The sequence below is a fragment of the Ananas comosus genome, linkage group 1 (assembly GCF_001540865.1).
Source record: "Ananas comosus cultivar F153 linkage group 1, ASM154086v1, whole genome shotgun sequence".
In the NCBI taxonomy this organism is placed as follows: domain Eukaryota; kingdom Viridiplantae; phylum Streptophyta; class Magnoliopsida; order Poales; family Bromeliaceae; genus Ananas; species Ananas comosus.
In genome coordinates, this window is record NC_033621.1 from 14,171,765 (window position 1) to 14,191,369 (window position 19,605).

The 19,605-nt window shown below is 34.9% G+C and overlaps 2 protein-coding genes across 4 annotated transcripts; both read left to right on the forward strand.

The window, feature by feature from the left end:
* LOC109707185 (sm-like protein LSM3A) lies at positions 1,040-4,470 on the forward strand. Its single transcript, XM_020228311.1, has 3 exons — positions 1,040-1,230; positions 3,216-3,311; positions 4,101-4,470. The coding sequence occupies exons 1-3, from the start codon at positions 1,114-1,116 to the stop codon at positions 4,179-4,181; spliced, it is 294 nt and encodes a 97-aa protein (XP_020083900.1). The 5' UTR covers positions 1,040-1,113; the 3' UTR covers positions 4,182-4,470.
* LOC109706477 (soluble inorganic pyrophosphatase) lies at positions 9,393-19,341 on the forward strand. 3 transcript variants are annotated; one of them, XM_020227325.1, is made up of 10 exons: positions 14,011-14,113; positions 14,227-14,287; positions 16,367-16,495; positions 16,588-16,616; positions 17,528-17,593; positions 17,812-17,919; positions 18,139-18,204; positions 18,407-18,527; positions 18,634-18,715; positions 18,950-19,341. In XM_020227325.1, exons 3-10 carry the CDS (start codon positions 16,372-16,374, stop codon positions 18,990-18,992), a joined length of 639 nt encoding a protein of 212 aa, XP_020082914.1. In that variant the 5' UTR covers positions 14,011-14,113; positions 14,227-14,287; positions 16,367-16,371; the 3' UTR covers positions 18,993-19,341. The 3 variants fall into 3 exon arrangements, with proteins under 3 accessions (XP_020082895.1, XP_020082904.1, XP_020082914.1); XM_020227306.1 differs by lacking the exons at positions 14,227-14,287; positions 18,950-19,341 and adding an exon at positions 9,393-9,659 and having other exon boundaries at positions 14,045-14,113; positions 18,634-18,719; XM_020227315.1 differs by lacking the exon at positions 14,227-14,287 and having other exon boundaries at positions 13,984-14,113.

Consider the following 19,605-nt stretch of genomic DNA (forward strand, 5'->3'; position numbering starts at 1 on the left):
TATTAAAAAATCGACTCGAATCTGTAAAAAGCAAAATAGTGGTTCGTTTTTGCAAAAATACAAAACCGGTAAATTTTTATGCAAATTAGACATTTTTTCCTAAATTAATTACACTGTCCAAAACCTAGGATTTAAGAATCCTTCAAATTTTTGGTATTAAAAAAAATCAAAAATAAAACAAGGGCCTAACATAGGCTCTTGAATTAAGAGGTGCAAGATTGATACCTCTATTTAAGGTGTATTAGTAGCGGTGTTTTTCAATAAAACTTTGGAATATTTATAAAACTTAAATTAAATTTTAGTTAAAAAGGTTGATAAAACATATAAAGAGTGAGAGCTTGCCCTTAGAAGTAAAATGTGGTTGTGAGATGTATACCATTTTAGAAATGTATATGTATCATTTAGTGATTTTTATACTTTATTACTGGTCGATAAAATTAAAAAATAAATATTTTGGTCGAATGCATAATACATTTTCATCTCCAAACTTATATAAAACTCCACCAGAAAAACAAGCTCTTTACTCTTACAAACAGTATATGCTTTTGATTTAGACGCCCTCAACTTCTAAAATTTAAAATTATATAATCTTAAGCAAAATAAATTACTGATTTTATAAAATTTATTAGCAATTCTGCTAAATTTACTCCATTTAATCACTTTTTAGCATATAAAACTAAGCCAATGAACAGTTATAACTAATAAAGCTATTAAATTTGATCAAAATTTTGATTTAAAAGTTTAAAGTTTTTGTAACAAATAAATTATTAGTTGAGGGGCATTTTTAAAAACGTCTATAGTTGAGGGGTCTCCACACATTTCCACCTATAATAGTGAGCATTTCGAGGGGCTCCACACGTTTTCACCTGTAATAGTAATAAAGAATAGCGTCGATCCGGATCCGAATCCGTATTCCAACCCCAATCCTAATCCGAGTCCGATAATCTCGACCCGATCCACCAAAAACCGCACAAGTGGTTCGAATCCTCTTCTTCGTGCCCAAAAACGGGAAAAAAAAAAAAGAGACAAGTGAAACAAAGAGGAGGGTTTTAGGGTTTGTTAGGGGAGGGGGAGAGAGAGAGAGAGAGAGAGAGAGAGAGAGAGGTGGAAACAATGGCGACGGAGGAGGAGATCGCGGTGAAGGAGCCCCTCGACCTCATCCGCCTCAGCCTCGACGAGCGCATCTACGTCAAGCTCCGCCACGATCGCGAGCTCCGCGGGAAGCTCCACGTAATCCCCCCATTTCCCTTTTTGGATTCGAGTTTTATTTTTTTCCCCTGTTGTTTTGGAGCTAAATTTGTGGTTTTTATCGTAATAATCGCTTAATTCGTCTCTATGATCCGTGAATCGTGTTTGTTTTAGGTTATTTATTTTGCAGATGAGATTTTTTATAGATTGGAGTTTTAGTTAGGGTTTCACTAGTATGTTGGGAAATTTTCGTTTATAAGGCAAAAACGAAACCAAAATATTGATAAAAAGACATATTAGGATGATATTAAGCTTCGTGTAGTTCCCAGTTACGTTTTCAAATTTGAGTTCTTGTTCTGTTTTTTGGGTTAAATTTGTGAATTTTATTGTGATGATCTCTTAATTCGTCTCCTGTGAACTGTGAAGTGTGTTTCTTTTAGTTGGACCTAGTTTGTGGAAGAGATTTGTGTAGTCCGAAGCATGTAGAAAGGAGGGAGTTTTAGTTAGGGCTTTGCGACAGCAAAGATATTGGGCAAATTTTCTTGAAAAGATGAAGAAAAGTAAAAAAAAAAAACACTAGTGAAAAACAAATATCTAAGAGTGTCTTTGAAGGAAAACATGGATTCTTGGACGAAAAGTGGTGATTTTTGGATTTCCTGTTCATATCCAAGAAGGATGAAGTAAATTATGCCATTAATGTCCAACGTTTGCCTGATGTAGCTTGAAGCCATCAAAATTTGAGATGCTTCGTATGCGCTCTGCTCGGATTGCATAGTGGAAGGTATCTGTGTTCCGTAGATGTAATAGATTGAAGCAAACATACTAGCAAATGTTTAATTTTCCATATTGTGGGAACTGAGAAGTCACTATAGTGGCACTAGTTTGAAGAAACCTCTCTGAGATAAGGGACCTTGTTATTTCTGTTGTGTTGATATATTTTTGTGGATGATGATGTAACTTAACAAATTTCAGAAATTAATCTGTAAGAAGTGGAAAGCGTTCTAATTATTTCCATTGCAAGCGACTAATATCTTAGGTTTCTGAATGCAAGAATTTTTTAGATGAAACTATGTACTCTTCTCTTGTTATGTTTTGGACAAATAGAAACTTGATGGTCTTAAGTTTACTTAATATACGTTGTAGTGGGTTTATTATTGAGCTATAGATTTCGTTGGGTGGGTTAGGACGGGGTTGAAGACTAACCCTAACCTACCCCACTCGATGTATAACCCTAAGCTAGACCAACCCTACCTGGATTAGATTGCATCAGTTCACTCGGGTTCTACATAGAGTGAAAGTTAGTAGTTGAAGATTTGAGATGTTAAGTTTAAGTTCTATCCATTAGGAAGGTCCAAAATTAGATATCTTAATGTCCTGCAGTTTCCATCTTATTTAAAAAAGAAAGTCAGATATATGTTGTACTTTGTATAATATGTAGGGTAGATTGCAAATTTGGTCCTCAAACTATGACGCCGGTGACACTTAGGTCCTCCAACTTAAATTTGTTGTAATTTTTAGCTTGAACTTTTAGAATTGTTGCAACCAAGTCCTATCATCCAATTTAGTTGGCTAAATATCAATATATCACTAATGTAGAGGTGATGTAGTAGTGTTGTGATTAATGATGCGCCAATAATTAAGATATCACATTACTTTTACATCAACAATACGTTAAAATTTAGTATTGGATTGTGGGATTGATTGTAATAACTCTGAATGTTTGAGCCAGAAATTATAATAAATTAAAGTTTGAGGACTAAAGTGCCACGCGTCCCATAGTTTGAGGACCAAACGTGCAATTTACCCTAATATATGTTCTTCTATTTTATAGTTGATTTATTTGGTGTATTAGGTCGAGTTGGCAAATTGGGTTATGGTTGATTTAAACCCCAATTAATATTGAGTTGGCATATCTTCACCTAACCCAACCTGACCCATTGATTGCCTTGGGCATGCTGGTCTTCGTCAGCTTCTTTTTTGCCATTTTCAGCGTATTATGCTGATAATGTGTTTTTCCCCCCCTTCAGGCATATGATCAGCATCTAAATATGATACTTGGGGATGTTGAAGAGATAGTCACTACTGTAGAAATCGATGATGAAACTTACGAGGAGATTGTTCGGGTAAGTGATCTCTCCGTAATTATTTTCCCTCCCTTTGTCTTTCCTCTGTTGTTAATTTTAAGCATCAAGAAACTGACTAGTTTCACGACACAATAAGAATTTCTGGTATTAGATGCAGTACAACAATAGTTAGTTTCAGTCTTAATTGTTTTAATCAAGTAAGATAAAGTTTAGTGGGTTCTGCAAAGATGAATTAATTAAGGTAAGAGCATTTCAAATGTTAATTCGGTTGATCAACCTTCATGACCCTAAGGAACCTCTCGAATTACGTGTTTATTTATCCATATAGAGGTTGGATGAATATTCATGAATTTTATTATGGGAAAACTTCAAAAACCCTCCCTGTGGTTTCACACTTTTTCATTTTAGTACCCTGTGGTTTAAAGTGTATCAAGTTAGTACCCTGTGGTTTCACACTTTATCACTTTAGTACCCTGTGATTTAAAAAACCACAGGGTACTAACTTGATACAAATTAAAACCACAGAGTACTAAAGTGATAAAGTACAAAACCACAGGGTACTAACTTGATACACTTTAAACCACAGGGTACTAAAGTGATAAAGTGAGAAACCACAAGGTACTAACTTGATACATTTTAAACCACAGGGTACTAAAGTGAAAAAAATTGAAACCACAAGGGGGGTTTTTGAAGTTTTCCCTTTTATTATTTATTTAGGCATTTGGTAGGTCTGGAAAAGCACCCGAGGGAGCTTGCTCATGTCTACTTTAAACTTGTTTAGGGATTTTGCTTGTCGAACGAAATTTTTACGTCGTTTCTCCTTTTCAGACAACTCGACGGACCATTCCCTTTCTTTTTGTGAGAGGAGACGGAGTGATACTGGTTTCGCCGCCTCTGAGAACGGCGTGAAGATGTAATGCTCCATTACGCGTGTAATAGACGTCGCATTGAACTGCATTTAATGTGGGACTAACTAATGCACTAAAAATGGTTATCCCATCTTCGAAATCGCAAGATGAGCCTTCCTTACCCTGTTTGTGTTTGTGGTAGGTGGCTAGATCTATATTTATCGCGCTTCTTGTTTTTTTCTAGGAGCTATTTTGCTTGTCTAAGTGTGGGATTTATTCACCATAGTTTAACTGCTAATCTCATCCAGTCATCTTAAGTTGCATCATTTGGCCTGTTTTTCTCCGCTTCACAAGCTTCTTGTTTCTATGGACAACAAATAGGTAGGCCTTTTCCTTTTATGCTTTTTTCTCTTGATGCAATGAATTGAAATGCACAGTAACATTTGTTAGAAATGGATTTGGATTTAGATATAAATTAGATTTATATTATGATATTATTTAGATAATAATATATACTAATATTTAGAGTTGAAGTGGAATACTATCGGTAGCAAATGGGTTCCGTTGCAATCCATTTGTTTTCGATGATGGAGCCCTCAAATCGACGATCAACATCGTTGAACATGATCTATACCACTTAAAGCATCTACAAACTAAATTTCATACTTTTTCGATATTGTTCTCTTTGATATTGTTATCTTGTTCATCAAGTGGACACAAAAATGAACGGCTGAACTCTCTAAAATGTGATGATAGAATTTTATAATTAAGATCGGGAGTATAGATCTTACTTTAAATAGTTTAAAAAATTTTCTAACCAAAATTTAATTGATTTGGATAGCTTTATACTGTTAAACGAAAAAACGCCTCATATTTATTATTAAAATTATAAATTTTAAAATCTTTTGATCATATTAGGTTAATGATGTCGAAAAGATTTGAAATTTGGTTTCTAGATACTTCCAGTTGTATAGATTATGTTCAACGGTGTCGATCGTCAATCTCCATCATTGAAAACAAATGGGTGACAATAGAATCTGTTTGCTACCGATAGTTAGGGATGGCAAGCCAGCTTGCTGTTTGCGAGCCAGCTCGTGTTCGGCTCGAATTGAGTTCGAGATTGATAATTGGTTTAGTAAACGAGCTCGAGACACGAGCTTAATATTTTCTGCTCGTTTAATAAACAGCCGAACACGAACTGGGGTAGCTCGCTCATGTTCGGCTTGATAACAGCTCGATAATATATTTATATTTTATAAATTTATTTAATTTATATTTATATATAAATAAATAATTTTATATATAATATATATTTTTTATTAATTTTTAGCAAATAAAATATAAAGGTGAGCTCAATTATAAAAAGACTTATTTATGTAAAGTTATCATTAAATCAAAGTCTAATGGATAAAATTTTATAAATTTATTTTTTATAATATTTAAATGATTTTTTAACTATTGTTCGATGCCAGCTCGTGAGCTAGCTCGTATTCGGTTACGAGCTAAATTTTCGGCTCGATACTTTAACGAATCAGCTCGTGTTCGTTCGTTGATTAAACAGTCGAACACGCGCCGGCCCAGCTCGCTCGTGTTCGGCTCGTTTACACCCCTACCGGTAGTATTCCAGCTCAAGTCCTAATATTTATATATAAATATGAATTAAAATTAGTGCGAATAAGATACATATAACCAAAAGTTTACAGTCGTGTTCAAACCTTGTATGCATATATTATACTCAACAAAGTTCGATATTGTGACAAACATAAATATAAATTTAATATAATTTATTGTAAAATAAATAATAAACATAATAGAAAATCACATTATCTTCCTACTATATATATTAACATTCCTCTTCTAAGCTCTCTTGGGAGTGAAAATGATCGATTACGTTTTTTATATTTTTAAGAAAACATATCTGCATTCATATTTTTTATTTAAAATTTCTTCGGATACAAATTTGGGTACGAATATACGTTAAATGCTAAATTCTGACATCTATATCTGCATCCTATCAAATACCATCAAATTTTGTCCTAACTGCTTTAACCCCTAATTTGGACATTATGCTTAAATGCAAGGGACTTGTTTGGTATTATTTTCTCTTTTTTTCAAAAAGAATAATAATAATCCAAAGAGTGTAGGAGCTGGTGGTAAATTGCTTGTCATTTTTACATAAAGTGTTTGTTTAAATAAAAAATAAAAAACAAGAAATAGTTTTATTTATTTTTGGCTTTAGTTTTTAGAAGTAGTAGTCGTTCTTTTTATTTTTATTTTGTTATTCTGTAGTTTAAAATTTTATATTTAATTATTTTATAATTAAGCATATTTTTTATGTTGCTATCTTGTGATTTTTTAAATATTTTTTACTTTCTCATTTTATTTGACATAGAATGTTTTAGTAAAATAAAATCTTTAACTAAAGAAAGGTCAAAATGTAATTTTTTAATCATGAGTTGGTAACGTGAAAAACATATGCTTTTCGACAAGAAGGGGCAATTTGAAGTTTAGAAAAAATAATTTGAGTGGAAAGTATGTTTCGTCAATTTGAATTTTAGGAAAAAAAAAAAATCGGACAACTTCTTTTTTTAATTTTATACAAAAGCCTTTTTCTCTGTTTCTAAAACAAAAATAAAGCGGAAAAATTTCTTTCCTAATGAAAATTATTTTTTCCGAAAAATAGTTTTCCTCCATTTACCGATCAACCAACAGGTACTTGGTTTTCGAGAAATTTTTTTTCAAAAAATAATTTTCTAACTGAAAAATTAATTTTCAATTATTTATTTTTTAAAAAATAGGTTTTTCTAGAAAAAAAATATTTTTACGTTTCGTGGAAATATAGTATTTTTGCTTTTTTAAAATTTTTTATTCAAAAAATAAAAATTATGAAAATTTTTTTTAATGAAAAGTTTATTTTTCATAAAATAAATTTTTTCACGCTTTTTCTAGAACCCAAACACCTTCCACTGGAAATATGACGTCCCGACTTCTCAGGGGGTCACCCAGTCTAGGACTACTTCCGTCCAAGCACACTTAACTCTCTTAACCTCTTGGGTCTTGTCACCACCCAAAATACTTAAATCGGGTTAAGAGTTCTAGCCCTAGCCCTATTATATTTTATATATAGAACTATTTGGGGTCTCACAATCTCTCCCCCTTTTAAGTCCTGACGTCTTCGTCAGGCTCAGGCTCAGACTCACAAATATCAGGCGATGTGAGACTCGTCTCGCTAGCCTTGTCATTTCGACCTCGGCTCAGGCGAAACTCATCTCACACTTCCAGCTGATAATTGGCTCTGATACCAACTATGATGTCCCGACTTTCCAAGGGGTCACCCATCTTAGGACTACTCTCATCCAAGCACGCTTAACTCTCTTAATCTCTTGGGCCTTGCCACCGCTCAAAATACTTAAGCCTGATTAAGAGTTATAACCCTATTATATCTTTTATATAGAACTATTTGGGGGTCTCACAGGAAAACTCTCTACTCTTCAATTTTTGTTTATTAAGATAAAGGTGTGACATTAGTTAATTAATTAATTCATGTTTTCTTTTCACAAAATTAATTAATTAATGTTAATGGCTTGCATGGGATTTCCTAATAACAAATTATGGCCAAAGTTGCATTATAATTTATTAATTAATTATTAATTATTTATAAAAATAAATTAAATGATAAATGGAGTGCCAGGCTGCCAGCAAGATACCAGATCCTGCCAGAGGCTTACCCAAATATTTTTCCAACTCTCCTATTTATAATACCCATGAGGTAGGTAGGGAAAAATATTCTTTGAAATAAAAATATTTTGACAAAATAAGTGGGATAAAACTGTAGATCCACTAGCGCGTGTTAAATTTGCCTCCATTCAATAATTCGTTACATATTTTCTAATATTTTAAGTCCCAAAAATATAAATTTAAATCTTAAGGAGAACGGTTCGAACTTTTAGATAGAGATAAAAATGAAATGTAGTGGCGGATTAGGGTTTCTAAACGAGGCGTCAGTGGGGAGCTCCCCGCTCAAGTTTTTTATTATTTTTCAATAAAAGTGAGGGAAGGTGGAGAGATGCGTCAGTGGGGAGCTCCCCGCTCAAGTTTTTTATTATTTTTCAATAAAAGTGAGGGAAGGTGGAGAGATTCTTGGTGCGTGAAGCGCACACAAAAGTTCATGTTTTAAAATCGAAAATTAATTAATGCTTATAGAAATATTGTTAGGTTACGAGTAAATGTAGGTAACAGGTTGTTAAAAAAATTAATGTACAATTTTAATTAATTAGTGAAATATAAAATATAGAGAATTTTGGCCGATTCTTATAAGACTGAATAGTTCACCGATTTACTGGTTGAATTATCGTCTGTATAGATAAAGTAAGTTTTAGACCAGTTCAATTTTATTGATTAAATTAAATTAGATCATGATTGGACCAACTGGTTCAATATTAAGGTTTTAAAACCTTGAATTGAAGTACTCATTAAGTTGTGATAATTATATAGCTAGGTCATAAGGTCCCCTAATAATTATAAAGATCTAGGCCGGTGGAATACTATCAATAACACCAAGTTATTGGTGCTATGCGATTTTTGATCCTTGGATGAAAAAATGTACCAGTAGGATGATATTGGCCCTCTAGGGTTGAGTGAGCTATTGGTTTAATAATATAATCTAACGGGTGAAAATAGTTAAAAAGTTAAATCTACCGGCGAAAAATTTGATAGCACCAAACGCTTAGCGCTATCGATAGTATCCTAGCCGGACTCTAATTATAAAGAGATAATTGCCTATATACCCCTCATGCGTCTGGAAATATCCGATCTACCCCTACTTTTTTTTTCTTTCTAAAATGCCCCTCATATGTTCCACCGTTATTCTAAAATACCCCCGCAGTTATCCCCTGTTAGCTTAACTCGGGTTAAACACGGGTTAAATATATACTAGAGTTAAAACCTATATAAAATACCTATTTTACCCCTAACTTATTATGCTAATTCCTTAAGTTATCCTCTTTCTCTCCCAAGTCCCAACTTGATCGCCGGCTCCTCCGCCTCCATCTCGCCGGCTCCTTCGCCTCCACCTCATCTCATCTCCTCCCAGACCACGGGCGAGGATGACGCACGCCGCCTCCCAGACCACGGGCACGGAGCTGCGGCGGCGCGGCGGAGGAGGAGGGGGGGTGCCGCGACGACGCGGCGGCGCTGCGGCTGAAGCTGGTGGCTATGGCGGCGATCCTGGTGGCGGGGATGGTGGGCGTGGCGATCTCGCTACCGGCGGGGCAGAAGCGGCGGCGCCTCCTGAGCACGGAGAGCGGGTTCTTCGCCCTCGCCAAGGCCTTCGCCGCAGGCGTCATCCTCGCCACGGGCTTCGTCCACATGCTCCACGACGTCGAGGCCGCGCTCACTGACCCCTGCCTCCTCCGCTTCCCCTGGCGCCGCTTCCCCTTCTCCGGCTTCGTCGCCATGGCCGCCGCCCTCGCCACCCTTGTCCTCGACTTCCTCGCCACCCAGTTCTACGAGCGCAAGCACCGCGCCGCCGCCGCCGCCGAGACCGACGCCACGGCAGAGGTTTAGGACGAGGGGAGCTCCATCACCACGGCGGCGCCGGAGCCACCCGTGGACGAGGACGAGGACGAGGGCTCCGCCAAGGGCGGCGACGCGGTGCACATCGTCAGGATGCGCGCGCACGCGGCGGCGCACGGCCACAGCCACCACCACCACGGCCACGCCCACGGCCACGCGCACGGGCACGTGCACGAGGATGGGGACGAGGGCCAGGTCTCCTCGCACGTGGGCCACGTCGTCGTCCCCCAGGTGCTCGATCTAAAGTCTAAACCACCCCTATTAGCGGTACATATCATCCTGTCACTAATGACAATTATTAAGTAATTAGCGCTTAATTATTTAATAACTATGTTCCTGTAAATCAACTTTAGACTTTTCTGATGATAATAATAATAATAATAACTAATAGATTTATTCATATAGTATTTTATTTTTATATAGAAATATTATTATATAATATTTTATTTATAAATTTGTAATTATTTATTAATATTTTTAAATATATAACTCTTATATATTATTAATATAAGTTTATTATAATTTTAAATATATTTAATCTATTATTAAATATTATAATAATAATATATATAGTATAATACCGAATTTTTAAAAATTATATATAAAAATTATATTTGATCCCGAATTTTTAATTGGTGAACGTATAATACCCTATAATCACGTATCCGAATAAGCTGCCGAATCCGTTTTTTAGCCGTATTTTTAGAACCGAAAAATTTTTTTAAAATTAAAAGCATATTTATCTCGAATTATATCCGTACCGAATTTATGACCGCATCCGAATTAACTAACATGCCTCCAGCTACAAAGTAGTTTTAAACTGCGATCGATCTCGACGTGCTTAATTAATTAATTTATATTTGAAGGCAAATAAAAAAAATATTTGCTGATATTAAGGTATATAAGAACAAGTTAGTTACGGTAGATAGGGTATTTGAATGGGCAAAATGTAATTTACAGAGATACGGCAGCTCATCAACGGAGCTTAACTTCAGGTATATTAGAAAGACTTGGAAATAAGAAGGTATTTTCAATATTAGCTTCTAAGAGAGTATATAAGAATAATCGAAATTTTTCAGGGTATATAGAATGTCCCAATTATAATATATTTTAATTACTTTCCTGAGTACCCTGCTCTGGCATTTGACTTTAAAAAACTGTATAGTTGTGTAAGTCTCACCTTGCTTCAACAAATTTCCATGTTCATGGCAGATCTTAATGAAAATTCAAAAGGACAAAATATCTAATCATCAAAGTAATTATATAGGAGATGGTATATATATATATATATATATTATATATTATAATATATATATATATTATATATATATATATATATATATATGCAAGATACAAAGAATTAAGTGTAAACTTTAAATACCATTCTCGTGATTTCGTATTTTCTCACTTTAATATCTCATGGTTTAAAGTGTATCAATTTAGTATCCAATAATTTTATTTTTTTCTTTTCGTCAGCTTCTCCGTTAACATTTCGTTAAATTATATACAAATAACTTCAGATACTTCATCTAGATTTATTGAATATGCACTTTAGTACTTTTTAGTTTTAACGTTGTCATTGATTTAATGAAAAAAAAATAGTTGAGAAAATAATAAAAAGAGAAAAATAAAACTACGGATACTAAAATAAAAAATTAAGATATTTTAAACCCAAGGATACTAAAATAAAAAATTACGAAATTACAGAGATGATTTAAAATTTTTTCTTTTTTTCTTTTTTTTTTATTTTTTACTGTTTATGAGAATGTGGGGAAAATAATATTTATATTTCTTTCTAGTGGAGAGCGTGAGCACGAATATTTCTTAGCTTTATTGCTAATTAATTATATTCATAGCTGGGTCAACTACTGGAGAGGGTTGTATGAATCCAGCTACTATTCTTGGCGGGGCTTTGTCCTCCTAAATCGTTTTAGATGATAAAAATTTTGAATCGATGATTAGAATTATTAAAGTTGATTTAGAATATTTAAAGTGTTTAAAACTAAATTTTATGGATTTTAAGAATTATTTATGTAGTGTTTAAAGAATCACAAAATTAACAGTTTTTGATGACCTATATGAGCCGTTTGCTTGTTTAACGACATAAAACAATTCAAACATCTTAAATTTTTGATAGAAATTCTTTATATTATTTAGATGACATTTCATAATTTCGATCATAAATTGAAAAAGTTTAACTTCTATTTTTAGAATTTTATTCATCTTTTACTGTTTATTTTTTGACTCTCCAATAAACTAGATAATGAATTTTAAAATATATTAAATTTAGTTTTTAGATATCATAAATACTTTAAATCAACTTTAACAATTTCCATCATCAATTTGAGGCTTTTTTTGCAAATAGCCCCCTGACAAATTTTATTTACAAAAATAGCCCCGTTCAAAAATTATTTGCAAAAATGGCCCTGCTCCTGCCACGCCAGCTCCACGCCAGCGCCACGCGGGCAGGGCGGGCCCAGGTATTTAAGTTGAACACGGTGAATCATTCACCGTGTTCAATACAAGATTTTTGTATTGGACACGGTGAATGGTTCACCGTGTCCAATACAAATATCCCAACAATAGCTAAGTTGGAGATATTTGTATTAGACACGGTGAACCATTCACCATGTCCAATTATTTGTATTGGACAAACGGTGAATGATTCACCGTGTTCAATACAAATATTTCGATCTTAGTTATTTTGTATTGGACACGGTGAATCATTCACCGTGTTCAATACAAAAACTTTGTATTGAACACGGTGAATGGTTCACCGTGTTCAACTTAACCATCTGGCCCAGCCCCGCCCGCGTGGTGCTGACGTGGCGCTTGCATGGTAGGACCAGGGCCATTTTTGCAAATAAATTTTTGACAGGGCCAATTTAAAAAAAAAAATTGTAAGGGAGCTATTTGCAAAAAAAGCCCTCAATTTGAGATTCCTATCATTTAAACCGACTCAGAAGGACGTAGGGCCCTCCTAAAATTAAGGATAATAGCTGGACTCAGGGTTGTCTTTACGAATTATATTACTATTGGAGGGATGTATATATTATAGGGAAAACTTCAAATCCCTGTGGTTTCGTACTTTCTTACTTTAGTATCTTGTGATTTAAAGTATATCAATTTAGTATCATATGGTTTCGCACTTTCTCACTTTAGTATTCTATAGTTTAAAGTGCATCAATTTAGTACCCTACAGTTTTATTTTTTTCTTTTCGTCAGTTCCTCTCTGTTAATATTTCGTTAAATTATATATAAAACACTATAGATACCCTACGTAGGTTTATCGAATATTTACTTTAGTACCCTTTAGTTTTAACTTTGTCACTGATTTTTTTTTCTCCGTTAATATTTCGTTAAATTATATACAAAAAACTTCAGATAACTTACCTAGCTAGGTTTATCGAATATTCAGTTTAGTACTCTTTAATTTTAATTTTGTCATTTATTTAATGAAAAAAAATTAGTGAAATAAATAATAAAAACAAAAAAATGAAACCACAAGATACTAACTTGATACACTTTAAACTATAGGGTACTAAAGTGAGAAAGTGGGAAACCACGAGGGCAAACTTGATACAGTTTAAACCACAGTGAACTAAAGTGAAAAAGTATGAAATCACAAGGAGGGTATTTGAAGTTTACCCTATATCATAACTAAAGCCTTGTGGGGCCAAATATATGATTTTATCACTTAATAGCAGGATATATGCAGTAATCCAAAAATAAAATATGAAAAATGCAAACATGCAAACCATATATGTATGTGTAGAGTAGGGCTACTAACTTTTCTGACTATAGAGTCTCTTATACTCAGTAATTTATTTTCGATGATGTATCTTTCAAATTGACGATTCATACCATTAAATATAATTTAGAGTATTTAAAATTTTTAGAAAATAAATATTATAATTTTTTAAAATTATAATAAAGTCAATATAAAGTGAATAGGTAAAATCAAATGACTTTCTAAAAAATATATAAATAAATAAGACGAGTGGGGAAATAACAGTTCTTGGATGGGGTGTGGTGTAAATGTTTCGCCTGGTCCGGGATAGAATTGCTCATCGAACATGGGAAGCCGGTGCACGATTTGTACGGATGCACCCGGTGCAGGGAATATCTTGGAGAACAGCGCAGAGACGGAGATTTTAGATTTTGAACGCGTCCCCGTCGCTCGCGCCGGTTCTCCGGGGGACGCGCTCTTTGGGCTCCACGTGTCCCCCTCAAACCCTTTTGCTTCCACACATATATATATATATTATTATATTATTATATATATATATATATATATACGTATATACATGCGCAAACAAAGAGAGGAGACCCTCAACGTCGACGACGACTCCGTCGCCACCACCACCTCTCCCCTCTCCTCCTCCTCCATTGTTAGGGCTTCGTCGCTCCCATCTCAAGGTGATCCTCTTCTCCCCTTCTTCGTTAGATCCGATCAATCTTAGCGTTTTCTCGGTATTTTTCTGATCTGATCCGTTGTTGGAGTGCTCATGTTTTTGGTCTAATTTGTGGAGGTTTGATTCGGTATGACGCATAGGAGCAATTGTTGGGAGTGTATCTGATGGATTTGGTTCGGTAACTCGCACATTTTCTTTGTAATTTCGTGTATTTGATGGTCTAATTTGATTTTGCTCTATAATTTGTGGAGATTTGATTCGGTATTGATGCTTACGAGCAATTGTAGGAGGTGTATTTGATAGATTTGGTTCGGAATCTCACAATGTGCGATCGTCTCAGTACGTGGGAGCGTTGATCTACTTATTTTAGTGTCATTTTGATGATTATTTAGTTTGTAACTGAAGTGATTTAGGTGCTATTGCTCATTTTTCGTGTGTTTAGGCTCTAGATCGCTTCTCCCATCTCCAGGTGATAGAACCTTGACATCTTCTTCGTATATTCATGATGATTTTGTCTATTTTGCGGTAAGCTGGAGGAGTTCTCTTGTTTTTGTTCACATGTCGTGAGATTTGATTTGGTTTGATGCTTATGAGCAATTGTAGGGGTGTATTTGAAAGATTTGTTTCAGTAGCTCACAACGTGCAACTGGCTCAGTAGGAACGGGCGTTGATTTATCCATCGTAGTTATTTAGCTTATGATTGAAGTGTTTTAGGTGGTATTATTCATTTTTCATGTGTTTAGGGTCTAGATTGCCTCTCCCATCTGAAGGTGATAGAATCTTAACATTTTCTTCGTATTTTTTTGATGATTTTGTCTATTTTGAGATATGTTGGTGGAGTGCTCTTGTTTCTGGTCTCATTTCAGGAGATTTGATTTGTTATGATGCTTACGGGAAATTGTAGGGGTGTATTTGAGAGATTTGGTGTGACACCCCAACTTCCCAGGGGATCACCCATTTTAGGACTACTTCCGTTTTAGTATGTTTAACTCTCTTAACCTCTTAGGCTTAGCCACCACCCAAAATACTTAAGCCGGATTAAGAGCTTAGCCCTATTATATCTCATATATAGGACTAGCTGGGGTCTCACAATCTCTCCTCCCTTAAGCCCTAATGTCCTCATCACTCGTCAGGTTCAGACTCATAAGAACCAGGCGATGTGAGACTCGTTTCGCTAGCCTTGCCATTCCGACCCTGATTCAGCCGATACTCATCTCACACTTCCGGCTGGTAATTGGCTCTAATATCAACTGTGACATCCCAACTTCCCAGGGGGTCACCCATCCTAGGACTACTTCCGTCCTAGCACGCTTAACTCTCTTAATCTTTTGGACCTAGCCACCACCCAAAATGCTTAAGTCGGATTAAGAGTTTAGCTCTATTATATCTCATATATAGGACTACGTGGGGTCTCACCTTTGGTTCAGCGGCTCACAATGTGTAATCGGCTAAGTAAGAGCGAGCATTGTCCATTTTAGTGGCGTTGTGATGATTATTTAGCTTATGATTGAAGTGTTTTAGGTGCTTTTGCTTTTATGCTTTTTGGACTCCATATGGAATAAATGGTGAGCATGATGTACACTGCAAACAGGTTGAGCTATCAAAATAAGGTGCAACCCTCTCTATAGAAATGATTGTTGATCTATCAATTGTAGTGTTTTCTCGATGATTATTTCGCTCGTGTAGGTGCCATTTCTCGTTTCTGATGTGTTTAGGCCCTTAGATCAAGTACATGGTGAGCATGAGGGACCCTTTGAATGGGTTGAGCAATCATTGTTCAGGAAACAAATGCAGTTGCTGTTTTTTATGAAATATACACAAAGATTGAGAAGATTCAAGGAATGGATAGGAAATTTTGAAAATTTCTGATTTAATTTACACCCTGAGACAACATTGATCATTGGACAAATTTTGTTATAAGATAATATGGAGAAAAATGGGAGTTCATTCATATGTCATAACCTTCTCGTGAAATTAGAGGTTAAAACCTTTTCTTAAAAAGAATTAGAGAAGAGGAAACAAGGAGAAAAATGGGTAAAAAAAAAAAAAGAAGAAAAAGGTGGGAAAAGATCTGGCATTATATGAAAAAACCGAACTTTGAGCTCTCACATATGTTGAGATCCATTTGAGGACTAGCTACTAAATCTATTACTCACTGGAGTTTAATAGTTAGTTGTCTACTTGGCTTGACATTTAAAGACAATAGCTTCTTCAAATCAATTGTATTTGTTAACTTAAGAATTTCTTTTTTTCTCAGCAAAAATGGGTGACAATAATGGGCATGCTAATCCTGAGAAAAAGCAAACTCCCCGTCTGAATGAGAGGATCCTATCATCCCTTTCAAGGCGTTCAGTTGCTGCACATCCTTGGCATGACCTTGAAATTGGTACTAACTGAAGTTACTTTAAGTTTTTGAAATAAAGTAATTGGCATCCAAAGCAAATATTTGTTCTGCTAATTATGCAATTCTTTATTCAGGTCCCGGTGCCCCTGCTGTATTCAATGTTGTAAGTACCTTTTCTTGAGCATATAAGAGTTATATTCATAACTTCCGGACGAATATAAATAGAAAATAGAAATTATGGATATCCATGATGATGCCATTTAGTGCACGGAATATTTTCTAGCATTATGTCTTATGGGATAATAATTGAGAGCCCTGTATACTGTGCATATATTACTTGGGTAGTAGATATTTTTAAAAGAATCTGTCCAACTTGCAATACTTTTAAAAGAAAATTAATCATCTTTTCATAGTGGAAAGCAGCGTAACTTACAAGAATCACTTACAGTTTCTTGTCTCTGGTATTTACCATATGGATGTTAGATTTTCATACTACGCTTCTGTGTCCTTTTCAGTTTAGCTGCCTAAAACAGGTTGTTTCTCAAATCATGTTCAACATAGCATATTCTGATATCTTGGCACAAAGAGTCCTACTTATGGAAATGAAAGAAAGTGTCAGTTCCAACATTGAACTATTTAATGTCAGAGTAGTGCAAATAATGGCACTATCTTAAGAAATACATACTTCTGAGACAGACGAACTAATCGCAGAGCCTTGCTTCCATTTGATAGGAAGTGATGTAAATGAGTTTTATAATTCTATGACCCTCTTGCTCTACAGAAAATGTGATGAACTGGTCATAGAATTATGGAATTGAATTCAATTAATAAATATATAAATATATATTAATTGTGTTCAGAATAGTGCTTGTACTGCATCGCTGAAATCTATCTGTGATCTCTGAATTACATTTGACTTCATGCTGTTGCTGTGAGACAGTATTACTTAAGAAGTCGTGTAATTATCCACTTCTGAGCATGGTGCATCTTAAATGAATTATGTGATGGATTTTTGCATACAGATTTGCTTTGTAATTACTCTTCTAAGTTTTTACCCTTGCTCTTCTCCAACAGGTTGTAGAGATAACAAAAGGAAGTAAAGTCAAATATGAACTCGACAAGAAAACAGGATTGATTAAGGTAATTTTTATATGATGAATTACTGAATATTTTCTTTTGCCCTGCTTGATCATCTTGAAGACATTTAAGTACCATTTTCATTGTATAAAATTCACTAAAAGGACTTTTGTTGGAGCAGTAATTTTGGCATATTTAAGTTGTGAGTTTACAGAAATCCTGCTTTATTGATCCTTCAACACAGTTCTGTGACACATTTTATCATTGGCATTGTTTTCCAGGTCGATCGTATATTGTACTCATCAGTGGTTTATCCTCATAACTATGGCTTCATTCCACGGACTCTTTGTGAAGACAATGACCCAATTGATGTCTTGGTCCTCATGCAAGTAAGAAAAATTCCTATTATTCTCGTGCATGAAGTATTAAAATTATTCTGTACATTTTTTTTTTGGCCTTTGCTGCTAAAATATGTACCCTCTGGTATAAATTTTACATTATTTTAATCTCATTTTTCTTTTATATTGCTTATTGCATTTCTAAATTAAGTGCATAAGATTGTTGGTATCAGATTTTGATTGAAAACATTTTATGGGCGTCTTGTATAGGAACCAGTTCTTCCTGGTTGCTTCCTCCGGGCCAGAGCCATTGGACTCATGCCTATGATCGACCAGGTAAATTTTCTTATGAGATATTTACAAATATACTCTTGCAAAATGATCTGTTACCTATATGCTTCTGTAGAATCTGAATTTCATGATATATGTGAAAGATGCTTTCACAGGGTTATATGGAAAAGCACCCTTCAGTTTTTGCTAAGCAAAGCAGTGCTTTTCTAGCTGCAGTTTTGAATGATTGTGTACTGGTCTTAATCAGGGAGAGAAAGATGACAAGATTATAGCAGTGTGTGCCGATGATCCCGAGTACCACCACTACAATGATCTTACCGAGCTCTCCCCTCATCGCCTTCAAGAGATCCGCCGCTTCTTCGAAGACTGTATTGTCGCTATCTATGTTTATAATACCTTTGTGTTTAGCCATGGTAGTCTGTTTTTTTAAGAATCTTTGCCCTGATTGTTGGTTTCGGGAACCAACCATTTCAGATAAGAAGAATGAGAACAAAGAGGTTGCAGTCAATGAGTTCTTGCCTGCGGATACTGCTCGAGAGGCAATACAGCACTCCATGTAAGTGGACTAGTTAGCAAAAGTAAGCGCAGTACTATTGTTTGCTTGTTAGAATATTGTCGAACCTACCCATAGGAACTACAAATAGTCATCATATTTTGAAGATGCTATTTGAGTACATCTTCTTAAAGAAACACCGACAATTTTCAAACCATCACATGTTAGATCAAAAAGCTGCTTGTTGATATGATACTTCGTATGAAAATATTGACATTTTGATGGTTGAAATTGCAGGGACCTCTATGCTCAATACATCTTGCACACCTTGAGGCGGTAGAACTGCGGCCGCATACAACCTTGCATTCACAATCATCTTTCCTACTATATATACAATATGATTAAGCCGATGCAAAGAGACAATCCTGTCGAATCCATCGATTGCCGATTAAATTTATACAAAGGAAGAAATTTAAGGATTAAATAGCATATTTATATGTTGTATCGTATTTTCCAATGTCATTTACGGAATAACTACTACATTATAAGCTTCATTTTGCTGCTTTTTTTTTTTTCCCCCTTTTTTTCCTTTTTTCTTGTTTTGCCGTGCTTTTCTGAGTTTTGTATGGGAAAGATGAGTTATAAACAGCTTCTATTCGGAGTTTTCTGGTGATGCTCGTATGAAATCAGTTTTTTGTTGGGTGCAATATGTTTTATAATTTTACCCTTAAAAAGCTCAAGTAAGGGATATTTTACAAACTTTCTTTCGAGGTTTGAACTATCAGATGAGATAGAGTGCAGATAAATAAGTAGAGATGTCCGTGGACCGGATAGGATCCAGGTAGTTAGTTGTAAGTAATTAGTGTATCTATCGAATCCATTTGATCGTGTTTGGGTAGTTATTATCTTTTTAAGATGGGGTACAGATATTACATCGCTCTAAACACATGCAA

Coding starts and splice junctions, on each gene's coding strand:
- LOC109707185 (XM_020228311.1), top strand. CDS start 1,114: ATGGCGACGGAGGAGGAGATCGCGGTGAAGGAGCCCCTCGACCTCATC. Junction 1,231..3,215: donor AGCTCCGCGGGAAGCTCCAC/GTAATCCCCCCA, acceptor CCCCCCCTTCAG/GCATATGATCAGCATCTAAA. Junction 3,312..4,100: donor CTTACGAGGAGATTGTTCGG/GTAAGTGATCTC, acceptor TCTCCTTTTCAG/ACAACTCGACGGACCATTCC.
- LOC109706477 (XM_020227306.1), top strand. CDS start 9,488: ATGCTCCACGACGTCGAGGCCGCGCTCACTGACCCCTGCCTCCTCCGC. Junction 14,114..16,366: donor TTCGTCGCTCCCATCTCAAG/GTGATCCTCTTC, acceptor TTTTTTTCTCAG/CAAAAATGGGTGACAATAAT. Junction 16,617..17,527: donor CCCCTGCTGTATTCAATGTT/GTAAGTACCTTT, acceptor CTTCTCCAACAG/GTTGTAGAGATAACAAAAGG.